The 15,041-nt window shown below is 38.5% G+C and overlaps 1 protein-coding gene across 5 annotated transcripts in view; it reads right to left on the bottom strand.

Moving 5' to 3' along the window:
- The window catches only part of LOC121318667 (collagen alpha-5(IV) chain-like), a 93,195-nt gene that overhangs the window by 48,719 nt on the left and 29,435 nt on the right, over window positions 1-15,041 (bottom strand). For all 5 annotated transcript variants that reach the window (XM_041255586.1, XM_041255588.1, XM_041255589.1 and 2 more), the window contains exons 3-15: window positions 8,944-9,033; window positions 8,359-8,403; window positions 7,895-7,939; window positions 7,269-7,331; window positions 6,785-6,838; window positions 5,877-5,903; window positions 4,994-5,074; window positions 4,665-4,727; window positions 4,097-4,132; window positions 2,760-2,801; window positions 2,049-2,141; window positions 1,410-1,463; window positions 757-813 (exon numbers count right to left, since the gene is read on the bottom strand). In XM_041255586.1, coding sequence (XP_041111520.1) covers window positions 757-813; window positions 1,410-1,463; window positions 2,049-2,141; window positions 2,760-2,801; window positions 4,097-4,132; window positions 4,665-4,727; window positions 4,994-5,074; window positions 5,877-5,903; window positions 6,785-6,838; window positions 7,269-7,331; window positions 7,895-7,939; window positions 8,359-8,403; window positions 8,944-9,033 — 750 coding nt within the window. The remainder of the gene's footprint in view (window positions 1-756; window positions 814-1,409; window positions 1,464-2,048; window positions 2,142-2,759; window positions 2,802-4,096; window positions 4,133-4,664; window positions 4,728-4,993; window positions 5,075-5,876; window positions 5,904-6,784; window positions 6,839-7,268; window positions 7,332-7,894; window positions 7,940-8,358; window positions 8,404-8,943; window positions 9,034-15,041) is intronic.

The raw sequence follows: 15,041 nt of genomic DNA, 5'->3' as shown, positions 1-15,041 counted from the left end.
GAATTAAACCACACCTTCTCTGTGTGTGTGTGTGTGTGTGGAATTAAACCACACTTTCTGTGTGTGTGTGTGTGTGTGTGTGTGTGTTATATAAAAAACACACACACCTCATGTGTACATATCTCCTTCCCTTTCCATACCCACCCTTACAACTTTGTTTTTATTGTAAAGTATACATTGTTTTGTATTGTATATTTTGAATTGTGTAAATGTATTGTGTATCATTTTCTTTTAATAAAACTGCATTTTTTAAATATTTGTTATTGAGAAATGTATATAGACAAGTATTACTGTATGGTATACAATGAATGCTGTATGCTATCTACATTATATTTTCATGATATCTTTATATTTGATTAATGGGATCAGGTGTAAAACATAACAATTAAAACAAATCAGATAACGTTAAGAGCAAGTTCTCACCCAGAGTTTCTGAATATATATATAATTCAAGGTTAAGCAAATATTTCAAATACAATGCCATAGACAAACTGCTACATTCTGGAACTTTTGCTGTAGGCCATATCGTCTGATTACAGATACACCACTGGCGTGAGTCTGAACTGCAACACAGGAAGTGATTAGATACCAGGAAAACAGCAGCAACTCCATTTACCTGTATAGAGAGTCTGAAATATCTGCACCAGATCGTATGGAATAGAAGTCCAGCGATATTGTTAGTGCCAATAAGAGGACAGAAAAGGGATTTCAAAACTTTCACACTTGTCTGAACCCAGCAACGCCCAGTTTACTTACCCTCTTTCCTGCTTCACCTGGCTCCCCTTTCTCACCCTTTGGACCACCAGGGGGACCCTAAAGATAAGAAAATAAAAACAAAATTAATGAATTGAGGAAGCCATTTAAATTAAGTTCACGTCATCCATATGGCGAGAGGTTAAACAAGGCGGCAGTGAAACTGTTCATGTGTAGACAGCATTGTCCGTAACAGAGTAGGAGAATCATAGAAGATAGCAGTGTACCAACTGTGAAGAAATTCAGTGTGTGTGGTCTGTATCACTGATAAAGCCTGTATGATCTTTCAAAATCCTGATTAATATTTAATTACAGCCTTGACAGGGAAAACTGCAACATTTTAATATAGCAATGGCTGGTTTAACAGACCTCAGTGAGCAGTAACCTTGGACTTGTAAAACCAGCCCTTAATGTCTACAAAGTCTGATTCTTCAGGCAAACAGGAGCAGGAAGCAAATCCATGCCTCCTCTGCCTAGACAAATCTGTTGACAGTGTTATGGCAGGTGCAGTTTTGGTGTCTGGGTTCTCTGCTGCCCCTACTGACCCAATCTAACATTACATATTAATTTTTTAAATGGTGGAAACGCCCTAGACAAAAATGGAAGTGTGTTGAAGAGAGCATTGTACTGATCCACAGAGCTGCTATTCTACTTACTGGAAAGCCTGGTTGCCCTGGAGGCCCTGGTGGGCCAGGTGACCCAACATCACCCTGAAATAAAATACAGATTCAAAATAATACATTCTCTGAACAACTACATTGAAAACATATTCAGATAAACACATTTATTACATTTTTGTTCAAACTTGGAATCTGCTTCCAGAGATAGCCTTTTTATGTGCGATACCATCTGTGACAATTAAAACTATGAATTTAACCGTTAGAAATACTAAAAGAAACAGCAAACATTTTGACTAGAAGTTTTTCGATGTCTTACTGCATTAATGTGAAAAAAACTAAAAATAAAAAGTGGATTTTGTTTCTCATGTCTCTACTTCCTGTCTGTCAGTAACATACACTCCCTGCCACATCTATAAATAGGTGGAAATGGCTGTCAATATCAGTTTTATTACACTTATTAAAAATGAATAATCCAGCGAAGTCTGTGATGCTTTCTGTTCATTATGAGGTTGCGTCAGAGGTCGCTACAGATTGACCACTCGACTGTAAACCAATTTTTGGACAACAGCAGTGGGCAGGAGATTCAATCTAATAATAATAATAATGATTACTCTATCATTTGGATATGCACAGAGTCCCTGGTTCTGAAGGGAGACCCCCCACGCCAACACTGACCTTGTCTCCTCTCTGCACCTCAGCCCCGTTAGGCTGCTTCTGTTCACCTATCACCCCCGGAGGGCCAGGAGGCCCCTGGAGACCGAGATCGCCCTGCAGACATGAGGAAAGGACAGAGTGCTGAGTGTTATTCACATGTACTAATTTACTAGCTTGAAAGAGCAGGTGCTCCCAAAAGACCAAATCTACTGTAAATTAACCATTTGAAAGAGACTAATAATGAATTACCTGAAATGTATGTATTGCTTTTATTGAAGTTTATATAAAAAACACATGACAATTAAAAACAAGTTATTTGTTATATATATATATATAATAGAGTATGAAACTTAGAAGATCCGATTCAAGCTGCTTGCCAAGGTATTAAGAATTCCTGGCAATTGCTTTCACTGTACAGTTGTCAGAACTGCAGGGTCAACAGACTTCAAACACATTTTGGGGGTTTATGTCCCCATCTGCTGGTACAAAACTAAACTACACCCAAAGCAGATACAAAATATTCAACTGGCAAGTAGATGGGGTTCATTCCAGCTCATTGAAAGGATACAGGTACTAAAATTAACTTGTCTTTTAAGAAATTGACTCTTTACTACTGTTGGGGTTTAGTTCAAATTTTAAGACAACGTTATTATTCTACAATGCATTCAACACCACAGCCAACAAACACATAGAATAGTGTTTAAAAGGGGTTGAAAATCCTCTTGCTCTTACCTTTTCACCTTTAGGACCTTGGAAATTTAAGCCCATATTACCCTAAAAAAGAAAGACAAAATACCATAAGAAACAGAGATTCCAGGACCAGGACAGCCTTCAGTGGGAATGGCACGCACTAACTTTTCCACTACTTTCACTTTTTCTTACCTCTCACTAGAATGTCGTTTTCATTGTGGAACTTACATTCGACTCAGGTGAAGCCCATTTGAACCAGAACACCATATGCTTACTTCACTTTGTGTTCCATTAAATACAGCACCCCACCTGCACCTTACTGTGCAGCTCAACAATATGGATTCAGTGGGGGCGAATAACTTGTAACACAGGAAGTAATATGGCGTGTGCTTCAACCCTGTGGCAGGAGAAGTGGCCCCCACTAGAGAGTCGAAGTTAAACAAAGTAAACAAGGAATGCAAGGAGCTTGCGAGATCTTCAAGTGCGATGATGCAGCAATCGAAATCGTGTCACACAACAGATCAGCAGCGTTTCAAAGAGTAGTCAAGAAGGCAATGTCACATGGGCAACACAAACAGCTTGGCTATGCAAATGAATACATCACAGTACGGTACTGCACGTATACTACAGATCCAAGAATGTCTGAAACACAAACACAGCACCTGGCAATTTACAAAATAGCATCCCAAAACAGTTTACAGAGTTTAAAAAAAACCAAAAAAGTACGTACACAAACAGGCTTTGCAAGTCAGCGGAAAAATGTGGTTTCAGCTTTTTAAATGATACAATAACGCTATGAATCCCTTGCTTACTTGTTTTCTTTTACTGAACATGGTTAAACTGGGATGTCTGAATCTAAAAAGTAAAAATGAATTTCCAAAACACTTCATCTTCTCTTATCTGCAACTAAATCTGTTCCGTCCTGCTAAGAGTGAAATGCACTTGTTTCAGGCCACAACAAGTGTGCATTGATCAGTATCCATCAGTACGGTTCAGCTGGTAGCAGCATGTGTAAATAATACCTGCCAGAGGTCCATCGGTTAAGAGGCTATCATATCTTACAAGATCGGATATTATAGGTTCCACTGTAGTTTAAAAATACATTGTCATTCCATCAATAGCCCCTGTACAGGATTATAAAATGGACAACGGACCAGATAAAAAAAAAACAGGCTAAAACAAAATAATCCTTTGGTAAAATTAAAAAAAAAAAAAAAAAAAAAAAAAAAAAAAAGAAAACACACCTGCAAAATCTCATATTTGTTAATGCCTTCAGCAAGAACCCTCTGAGGTATCAGAAGAAACTGATCTACTGAACTTTGTTTCCCGCAGTTTTACTATCCTCTGTGTGTAAAGTTATGAATAAAGATCTGTCTTACCTTGGGGCCAGGCAAACCAGGGGGACCGGGGGGGCCCTGCAAAATAAATAAGACAGCATGAGATCATCCTTAATGAGGACAAAAGCCTGGTCAGAGGCACGTGTAAGAAGAGAGAGAGCAAGAGAGTGCGAGAGGAGACACCCACACACTCAACAGAAACTAGACACTAACCTAGCATATCCTAACATTTAGATTCTACAGTGAACCTTAAGCAAGCTTCACTGGCAATGTGCAGGACAACTAAGAGAGGTTACAGTGTATGGAGGACATTGGCCTTGCTAAATGACATAATCGCTACACAGATCGCATAGTGTGGAGCTCATCATCATACTGCCTTCTTCCACTTATCTACAGTCGACAATCTGCAACCAGTGATGAGATCACACACCCTTGCCCCCAACAGTATGTTCAAATGACAGCTTCCCATTCTGCTTAAATATTTCTGTAAGCAGTTGCTTAAAAACTGCTTTTGTGCATCCTGAAGAGTGAGCTGGCCATACAGCTACAACCCTAACTGGGGCAGAGAGAGGCCGAATGCAAGTGTATGAGGATGTGAAAAAGGACCCACCTGATAACCTGGAGGTCCTGGGGGCCCAATGGGCCCCGATACACCCTGTAGCCCTGTATTACCCTTGAAAACAAGAGAACACAACATTAACTGCAACCACTACACAGAACTGCTTTTTAATGTACTTCGGGAGCTACTGAGCTCAAAACCAATACAATAATGACATCAAAAAGAATGGTTTGCTTGCGTAATTGTTTAAACAGTTAAAGACGTATGCATGCATGTAGCATGTGTCAAACATCGATGCAGTTCTGAAACAGCTAAACTGTGAAACAACACATGGGGCTCTGTCCTATCCAAGTCTCCCCTGTTATCATACTCTATCTTACCTGAACCCCTGGGAGCCCGGGCAGGCCTGGTTCACCTTTCTGTCCATATCGACTAGATGAGATCACCTCGCCCGGATCACCCTATAGACAGAGACAGCACTGTGAGGCAGGAGAGAGGACAAGGGAATGCTGCAAACAGGCCTTCTGTTGTGTTCCCAAGAAGAACTGGCAAGAGAGTACAGCTCCAGGGTGGCCCAGAATCATAAGAGCCCAACTGAGCTCTTCAACGTTCTACAGTTATGGACAAAAGTTTTGCATCACCCAGAAGTTTAGCATTGAGACAGAACTAAAATAAATAAAATATATAAACATAATTTAGATGTTTTATTCAACATGCAATTAGAGAAACTAGAAAATTATATTACAAAATCTACCGGAAGCAATAAACAATAGTACAGTATTTCATGGTAGATTAAGAAATGTCAGTTTTTCATAAAATATATGGAAAACTACAAAGCGATATGCAATTCAATATGTTAACGTAACATTATTCAGCAGGTTTCATTTGACTTTATGAAGCCAAATTTGCTAATTCTATAGGGCGATGCAAAACTATTGACCTATAGCTATGGCCAAAAGCTTCACAATAACCAATTGCCTGCAAATATATATTAATTTAAAACTTGCCTATTACATCTTGCATGCACTGATTGATGCTAAAGGTCCCCACTATACACAATGAGGGTTAGGCAGTGAACCAGCAACTAGAGGTTTTTAGGCTCTGGGATATACATATTGTGTACCGGTTTCCACCATATTTCTTCTACCATATTTTTCCTGGATACACCCACACTGGTACAACAACTTTATTGTACAAAACAGGATATTTTACAACCCTATTCTATTTTACAATCCCCTACACTGGGGATGAAAATAAACTCACCTTGGATCCTGGTATACCAACTGGACCCTGAGTGAAAGAAAAATAAATAAATAAATAAATATCAGACCAATAACATAAGCTCATATTGTCAGTTTAAAATTTTCAGCCTTAAAGTCAACGTATAATTCTTGCATCACAATGCAAATATCATAACTTATATACAAAAAGACAACAGCATAGTTTGGATAAACAAACCTCACAAAGGCTCCACTTTAAAGCAGCGCGTAGCCTGCCACCAAGCGGCTGATTCCATTGACTTTTTGAAATTGTTAAAATCCACCACTTGCCATATAGTTGGTTTAACATCAGGTCGCTTAATGCAGCACGTTTTCATTGAGATATTAACAGCTGAAGTAGCGATGATGATGGTTACTACACAAAAACATACTGCATAAGCACCCCTCTCAGCGATTAACTATTAATTTCATATTCCTGTTCAAAGAGTTATTTAGGTAGGGTAACAAAAGGTTGAAAAAAAAAAAAAAAATACCAGTGTGTTACTATACTAATAACAAAAAAAACCACACACACACATTTAAGAAAGAACAGTGCAAACTTCATGCCTCTTTAGTTATAAGCTTGTTCGACTAGTAACTCAAATCCGTACCAGGTTCAGGGCCCCTATAGAAATGGATATAGAATCTCAAGTCAATTTTAAAAAAGCACATACAGGGAGATTCATAATTTATTTAAGCAGAACTGAAAACAATGTTGCACACAGTTTGAATCGCCCTGTATATTAACGTCATTAATATTAGGCTTAATACAGCATGTCCTGTACCTGTGCGAGTTACAGAACGGACCTGGACATACAGGCCTTGCAGTACGGAATAAAGATACCAACACATTCTATATAGTGTAGGAAGGTAACAGCTAACTGAATTTTAACTGGCTGGTATTTAACTTACCGGGGGACCCTGTAAACCTGGGAATCCTGGGCTTCCCGGGAATCCTCTTTCTCCCTGGAATGAGGGGGGGGCGGGAATCAGAAATTAGTTCTCTCCACATTTCTTTCTTTAGTAAATCACAGATCAAACAAAATCGGTGTCATTAGTTGTCTCAAGGAAGTGGCAGATATTCCTGGACATAGGTTTTGATTTCTTTGAAGCAAGAAACAGTAAGACAGTAAAACAGTAAGACCATAGACCAGGCGCCTCCTTTATAATGCTGCAGTCAGGAGGCTGTACAATTTGTGTTACACCATTATGAGGTAAATGGGAGCCATGACTGAACCACTAATAAACTGTTCTGCAGTATACAAAAGTGTCTTATAAAAGAGAATGGACTGTACAGTGCATTGGACAGACAGACAGCGCAAGTAAGTGTTTTCATCCACATGATAGATTCCCGTTAAGTTTTGTCGCAGTGTTTAGAGCTCTGATCTAGCAGTACCTTCGTTCCGTTGCACCCTGGTGTACCCATAGGACCCGGGGGCCCATCCTGTCCAGGGAGACCCTAGAAATGGAAACACTAAAAATGTTATCCCCTGCCAAATTTTACTAATAAATATATTATACAAATGCTAACTTCATAGGGGCAGAAGGTTCAACCCTTGAAGTGTCACTTTATTTTGTGTTAATATTTAATTCAAAACAGGGTTACAGTCTGGTGGGTTTATTTCTTGGAATTATATTTTACAGAGGACACCTGCCATCTAGTGGCCAGGATATGTAATTGCATTTCATTGCAATTGGAACAACTAGCAACATCAGTAAGCCATTCATTTTTCCATTAGTTTCTAAACACTGAAAATATGAAATCAGCATTTGGAATGGTGTATGAGATTTACACAGAAATGTCTAACTGACTTAGTTTTATAGTCCATGCTGGAATAACCAGCAAGCAAAGCCTTTTTTGATTCATTTCTTGACAATCCTAGTGTTTAAAGGCAAGCTACATGAAACGGTCAGCATGCCTTCATTTTCCCCAAAGCTGGCGCCCTCCAGTGGTTGCACCCCAGGCTGTACCGCTTACTCTTCCCTGGGCCCACACTCACACGAGGGAATGTTTTTACTCACTGGAAGTCCCGGTGTTCCTGGGAATCCTGGTAGTCCTGGAGGTCCCTGCGTGAAGAGGAGATAAAAGAAACAGCTTTAAATTCAGAGAGAGATTTTCCAACAACCACAAACTCACATTTCTATAGGGCTTTTTATACAGTTTATATTCCATTGAGGAGCTTCACAATGTTTTCTAAAACTTAACTCTGTCAGTTTTTAAATTACATTTACATAGTGCTGCAGCAGCTCAAATACAAAAACGCAAAGCCAAATGCCTTCAAGATTTGTATTGTGATTTTAGCCTAACTAGAACGTGTGTGCTAAAATGCACTTTAAAAAAAAAAAAAAAAAAAAACACACTTAACAAAATCCCTTCACCCATGCAGAAGATACTCAGAATGTAAAAATACAAAGCTCAATAATCTCTTCAGATGAAGCAGTATTTTCTGCCACCTTTCCAGCCCAAGCCAGTCAGTCATACTCACTCGGATTCCTTTGGGACCCCCTGGTCCTGGTGGGCCATCATCCCCCTAACAGACAATGGGAATAAAGACAGAACAGTCACGCCCCTTCAACTGAACAAACACACTGCAAACTTGATGATAATCTGCACAGCAGTCAGCTGCAAACTCATATATTCAACCTTTGAACTGTTTTTTGTTTAAAAAGTTGGTTTTTATTTGTAATGGGATTTCAGCCTGGTGGATTATTTCTTTGAATTAAACTATCACCACCTAATGGCTAGGATGTGTAATGACTATTTTAATCCATACTTCAATTTACACTCTGCATCTATCCAACACAAGGATAACAGCAGTACTAAGGTAGCACGTGGGTGGCAATTACAGTACCTGCCTTAAATTTAGAAACCAAACTAATGGTCTAAAATGTATGTTAAATTTTGTTTTATAGGTTATGATGCCTTTTCTGGACTTGAATTCTTTTTTTAAATATTTGATGTTCAGCTATGGGACAATGGGCTGAGACACTCAGGCTTTGATGCTCAATGTGATGGTATGGAAGACGGGGTCTTCCATACCATCCCAAGCCACTCCTCAAGTCTGGTTTACCTTCACCCCTCGACCCCCGATCGGTCCCTCAGGGCCTGGGAATCCTGGCAGTCCCAGCTGGCCTTGTAACCCTGGGAATCCCCTCTCTCCCTGGAAGAGAAGCACAGCACAGAGAGTCAGCAAAACGAACAACAAGCTGGACCTGAATACAAACTGAGAAACTGTACAAATGTCACATTTAACACCCTGTGCACTTAAAACTATTTTAAAAGAAAATAAAATGCACCATCACACAGGGGCGATGGAGCTAGGGGTGCGGGGGGCGCAGCAGCACCTCCTGGCATTGCATGCTTCCATCATATACAGGGGTTATGGTTTTGTTAAACCCCCATTTTAAAAACTGTTTGAGTGGCACTGCCATCACAGTGACTAAAAACAGATTACAAAATGGCTTGCATTGCAAGGGTATGGATCTTCTGCTCCCTAGTGGACATGCTTGCGTACTGCACATGTATCTTGGATCAGTTCTGTGGAACATTCAGCGGTGGGTTTACTAAAATGTGCCAGTCACAGTGCAAACATACTTCAATTTGCAATTCGCAAAGTATACATACTGTGGTGAATACCAAGAGAAAATGTTAATGAAGACAGCTGCAATATACTAATTAAAATATTTTGGCTTCTTAACAAGACCTCTAGCAATATACATTGCGAGAGTTGTGTGACATTGTTCAAATAAATAGCAGCAGTTGAGTTGTGGTTTTCTGCAGCAGAGGTTGCTCAAAGGATAACGTCTGTACATGCAAGGGTGCAAGAATCAAAATAACATTGTTTTTGTTATGTCATCTGTACAATGCATTCCGTATTTTGTGTATATTTGAGATATATATATATATATATATATATATATATATATATATATATATATATATATATATATATACACACACATACATATATATACACACACACACACACACACACATATTATATATGTGTGTGTATATATATATATATATATATATATATATATATATATATATATATATATATATATATATATATATATATATATATATATATATATATATATATATATATACACACACACATATATATATATATATATATATATATATATATATATATATATATATATATATATATATATATATATATATATATATATATATATATATATATATGTATACATATATACAGTACCAGTCAAAAGTTTGAGTACACTTGCTGGAAACTAGGTTTTTTTCTTAATTGACTGTTTTACGTCTTATGCATTTCTGTAAATACTTGAAAATGAAGACACATGTTACAATATACAAAACAAAACATAAGGAGTATCAAAGCAAGAGATGTAGGGCCCTTGTGGGTAGCTTTGCTTCGACTCTTCTGTCCAGTTCATCCCATACAAATTCTATGAGATTGAGTTCTGGAGACTGGGCAGACCAGGTCATTAGATTGAGTTGATTTGATTCACTTTCCTTCTTCGCCAGACAGTTCCTGCACAACTTTGAGGTGCATTTCAAGTCATTATCTTGCTGAAGAATGAAGGACTGCCCAACTAGCTGTAATCCTAATGGAATGGCATGCCTCTGAAGTACGCTAGGATAGCCGTGCTGGTTGAGCTTGCCAAGGACTTGGTAAAGATCACCAACTCTGTCACCGGTAAAGCAACCCCAGACCATGACACTGCCTCCTCCATGCTTGACAGCGGGAACCACACATGCAGAACTCATGCGTTCTCCCTCTCTGCGTCTTACAAATACTCGGCGGTTAGACCCACATATTTCAAATTTTGACTCATCGGTCCATAAGACCGACTTCCACTCCTCAAACGTCCAGTTTCTGTGTTTTTTGGCCCAGGCAAGTCTCTTCATCTTATTCTGCACTCTTAACAATGGTTTCTTTTCACCAATTCTTCCTGTTAGGCCAGCTTCACGCAATCTCCTCTGAACAGTTGATGTTGAAACATCTGTACTTCTAGTGCCAGTTTCTTCAAATCGTTTGATGGTCTTGGCCACAGCAGTTACAGACGCTTGCAAAGTTCTTGCAATTTGTCTTAAAGATTGCCCTTCATTTCTTAAAGTAATTACAGTCTTTTTTCTTTGCTTAACCGAGCGTATTTTGCCATTTTCTGCTCCCTTACATTCAGGAATGACAAACTCGTGCCTGTGCTACCTATATTTATAGTAATCATGGACCCTTACCTGTTAACAATAATTGGTGAAAAAAGGTTAATTAGGCAAGATGTTAGTTAACTCAGAACATCTAACCAAGACACTTATACTTAGGCCACTGTTCTAACACCGTGTTATACACATTTCAGACTTTTAACTAACTTGGGCTGACTAGATAATCATGCAAAACTTGGTTTCAAGCAGGTGTACTCAAATTTTTGACTGGTCCATATACATATTCATATATAAATGAAAGGTAGTTTAATCCCACAAGATTCTATCGTGGGGCTCACACCTTCACCCCCAAAAAGCTTTTAATAAATCATACAGTAGCCACTCATGAAACTAGACATGTTCATCCGAGAGGTGTTGGGTTTAAAAACAACAGTCAAAATTCCACACACATACATTTACAGTGGTCAATCATTTAAAATTATTATATGCAAACTTATGGAAACTATAATAAGATCCAAAATGGAAAATTACCTATATGGTAACAGGGTACTGGGAGATAGTCAACATGGTTTTAGGAAAGGGAGATCGTGCCTAACTAACTTGCTTGATTTTTTTGAGGATGCAACATCGATAATGGATAATTGCAAAGCATATGACATGGTTTATTTAGATTTCCAGAAAGCTTTTGACAAAGTCCCGCACAAAAGATTAATTCTCAAACTGAACGCAGTTGGGATTCAAGGAAACACATGTACATGGATTAGGGAGTGGTTAACATGTAGAAAACAGAAAGTACTGATTAGAGGAAAAACCTCAGAATGGAGTGTGGTAACCAGCGGTGTACCACAGGGATCAGTATTAGGTCCTCTGCTATTCCTAATCTACATTAATGATTTAGATTCTGGTATAGTAAGCAAACTTGTTAAATTTGCAGATGACACAAAAGTAGGAGGAGTGGCAAACACTGTTGCAGCAGCAAAGGTCATTCAAAATGATCTAGACAAGATTCAGAACTGGGCAGACACATGGCAAATGACATTTAATAGAGAAAAGTGTAAGGTACTGCACGCAGGAAATAAAAATGTACATTATAAATATCATATGGGAGATATTGAAATTGGAGAAGGAATCTATGAAAAAGACCTAGGAGTTTTTGTTGACTCAGAAATGTCTTCATCTAGGCAATGTGGGGAAGCTATAAAAAAGGCTAACAAGATGCCCGGATACATTGTGAAAAGTGTTGAATTTAAATCAAGGGAAGTAATGTTAAAACTGTACAATGCACTAGTAAGACCTCATCTTGAATATTGTGTTCAGTTCTGGTCACCTCGCTATAAAAAAGATATCGCTGCTCTAGAAAGAGTGCAAAGAAGAGCGACCAGAATTATTCCGGGCTTAAAAGGCATGTCATATGCAGACAGGCTAAAAAAATTGAATCTGTTCAGTCTTGAACAAAGAAGACTACGTGGCGACCTAATTCAAGCATTCAAAATTCTAAAAGGTATTGACAGTGTCGACCCAAGGGACTTTTTCAGCCTGAAAAAAGAAACAAGGACCAGGGGTCACAAATGGAGTTTAGAAAAAGGGGCATTCAGAACAGAAAATAGGAGATACTTTTTTACACAGAGAATTGTGAGGGTCTGGAATCAACTCCCCAGTAATGTTGTTGAAGCTGACACCCTGGGATCCTTCAAGAAGCTGCTTGATGAGATTTTGGGATCAATAAGCTACTAACAACCAAACGAGCAAGATGGGCCGAATGGCCTCCTATCGTTTGTAAACTTTCTTATGTTCTTATGTTCTTATGTTCTTAAAATATAAATCACTGCGCTGAAATAACACTAATGTGTTTTGGGTAGGCTACACATTATGTAAAAATATAAATCTGTACAGTAGACCTATACAATATACAGTACAGTAGTAAAATTAACACCTAAGTTTAACCTACCGGTAACACAAAATAAATCTGCTGCTACATAGTATACATTGGTGTACAATGTGAATAAAAGATTACTTTAAAAATTGAAACTAAAAATGACTGTATTTTTATTTTAATACTTAGTACCCTAGACAAACAATTAAGTAGAAAAATTAGGTACTTGGATGTTCGACTCAAATGCATTGAGCACAACTAGCAACGCGCGAGAAAAAGCAGACTGGGAAATGCCAGCAGCAATTGCGACTGAGATGCAATTCTAAGTGTTGCAATTGCAGGGTACTTTAGCACATCTCATCATAATATCTGAGAACCTTTTTGTCATAATCTCTGACCTTTTTGCAAATGTATGCAGAAACAGCCCTATTTACATATTCACCGAGAGGGTGAACCGTAAAGAAAAACTGCTGCCGCAAAGCATTCTCTAAAAAGTCGCTAACAGCATTGTGCTTGTTTAGTACATTTCACCCCAGACTTCCGACTCATTTGCAAGTGGCACAACACTTTAATACCTCTACCCCTAAATGTCTGCAACAATGGAAGCCCTGGACTGAGTTTCAACAATCACCTCATTTATTTTATAGTCTGCATCAATGTACAGGTGTTGGCAAACTACCTGGGAGCTCGCAGAGACGTCAAGAATGGATATTAGAATGGAAACGCATCTTTATCTTTTCTTTGAAACAAATACAAACACAAGCTGTATTTATGCAATTTGATACATTTAGACGTTTGCCGTTAACAAAATTCAAGTTATCATAACAATATAGATAGAGTATATTAAAATAACAGGCAGATGCCAGTTAAAAAATACTCCAAACAAATTACAAAGTAGCCTGTCCTCAAATGAGGACAATGGCATGTTACGGGTTAAGATGTGTGCCCTTTCCTACCTCAGCAAGAAACCTGGTTTGAAATTTTTTCTAACTCAAAATCAGAAATACTAAAAAAAAAAGACATGCAACAGGTTAACAAATGTATAGTACAAAAATAAATAAATAATTTTACCTGTTTAATGTGTTGCCATACACAACCTGTGTATGTTTAGTAAAAATTTCTGAAAGCAGCAAGCATTTTTAATCAACCCAATATGTGTCGTGAATCCAGTATCCCTCCTGCTAATTAAATCTTATCCTCCTGTGCCTCTGCCTCATCCCACATATAAACAATGGGACCATCCTCCTTCGTATTTATCTTGGCCTTGGTTACTCCACTCCTGCTTTGTACTGAATTCAAAAGCAAATCCTCCCACAAAAAACAAAAAACAAAAACCATGACATTACGACTGCCAGGTTTTTCCCAGATCTGATAAAGTCTGCCCTTTTAATATATACAGCAGGTGCACAGCACAATACTTGTTCCATTGCCATGGCAAGCACTTGGCAGCAAATTTTCAGATGCTGCCGCCAATGGAACAAGCCTGGGCAGCGAGGCCCCTGGGATTCACAGGATCTCACAGAAGCCCAGGAAAGATTTCCTCCAAAAGACACGCCCGCCCTCCATAGGGAAGGGAATGCCTCCTGGCTGCTAACACCCAGGTACTGTGTCACATTCACTTTCCTTTACTATTAAGGGTTTGCAATCATGTTGGGTGCTCTGCTAGGGCTGTGCCAGGACTCGTATTCTCAGAGTAATCACCTTGAAGTATTTGCCAGCAGGGAATAAATAAATACATCAAAACACACCTATTTATTAATGTGTTGATTTCAAAAGAAAAGTTGCCCACCCCTCACCTTTACAATGGAGTACCAATCAATGAACTTCAATACTGAGTGATTGGAAGCGGATTTCCATCACATTCCGGGGGTGCTGATATTTTTATTGCCTCACTGAGGCTGTAAACCGACAATGAAAATATGTTGCAAAATTAGTAAATGCAACAGATTTGTCCTGTTTGATAAACCTAACTGCGGGATATGTACATCTTCAGAGTTAAATCAGAGAGAAAACCTTGCCCAGGGCTGGAATCTCACAATCCACTGCAGAAATGATGCACTTCAATGGAAATTAAGGAAAATGAAAACAGATATTTCATATGAAAACGATAAGACAAACAAATCACTTCTACAGAT

The sequence above is a fragment of the Polyodon spathula genome, chromosome 7, assembly GCF_017654505.1.
Source record: "Polyodon spathula isolate WHYD16114869_AA chromosome 7, ASM1765450v1, whole genome shotgun sequence".
In the NCBI taxonomy this organism is placed as follows: domain Eukaryota; kingdom Metazoa; phylum Chordata; class Actinopteri; order Acipenseriformes; family Polyodontidae; genus Polyodon; species Polyodon spathula.
This window is presented reverse-complemented; position numbering and strand designations above follow the sequence as displayed.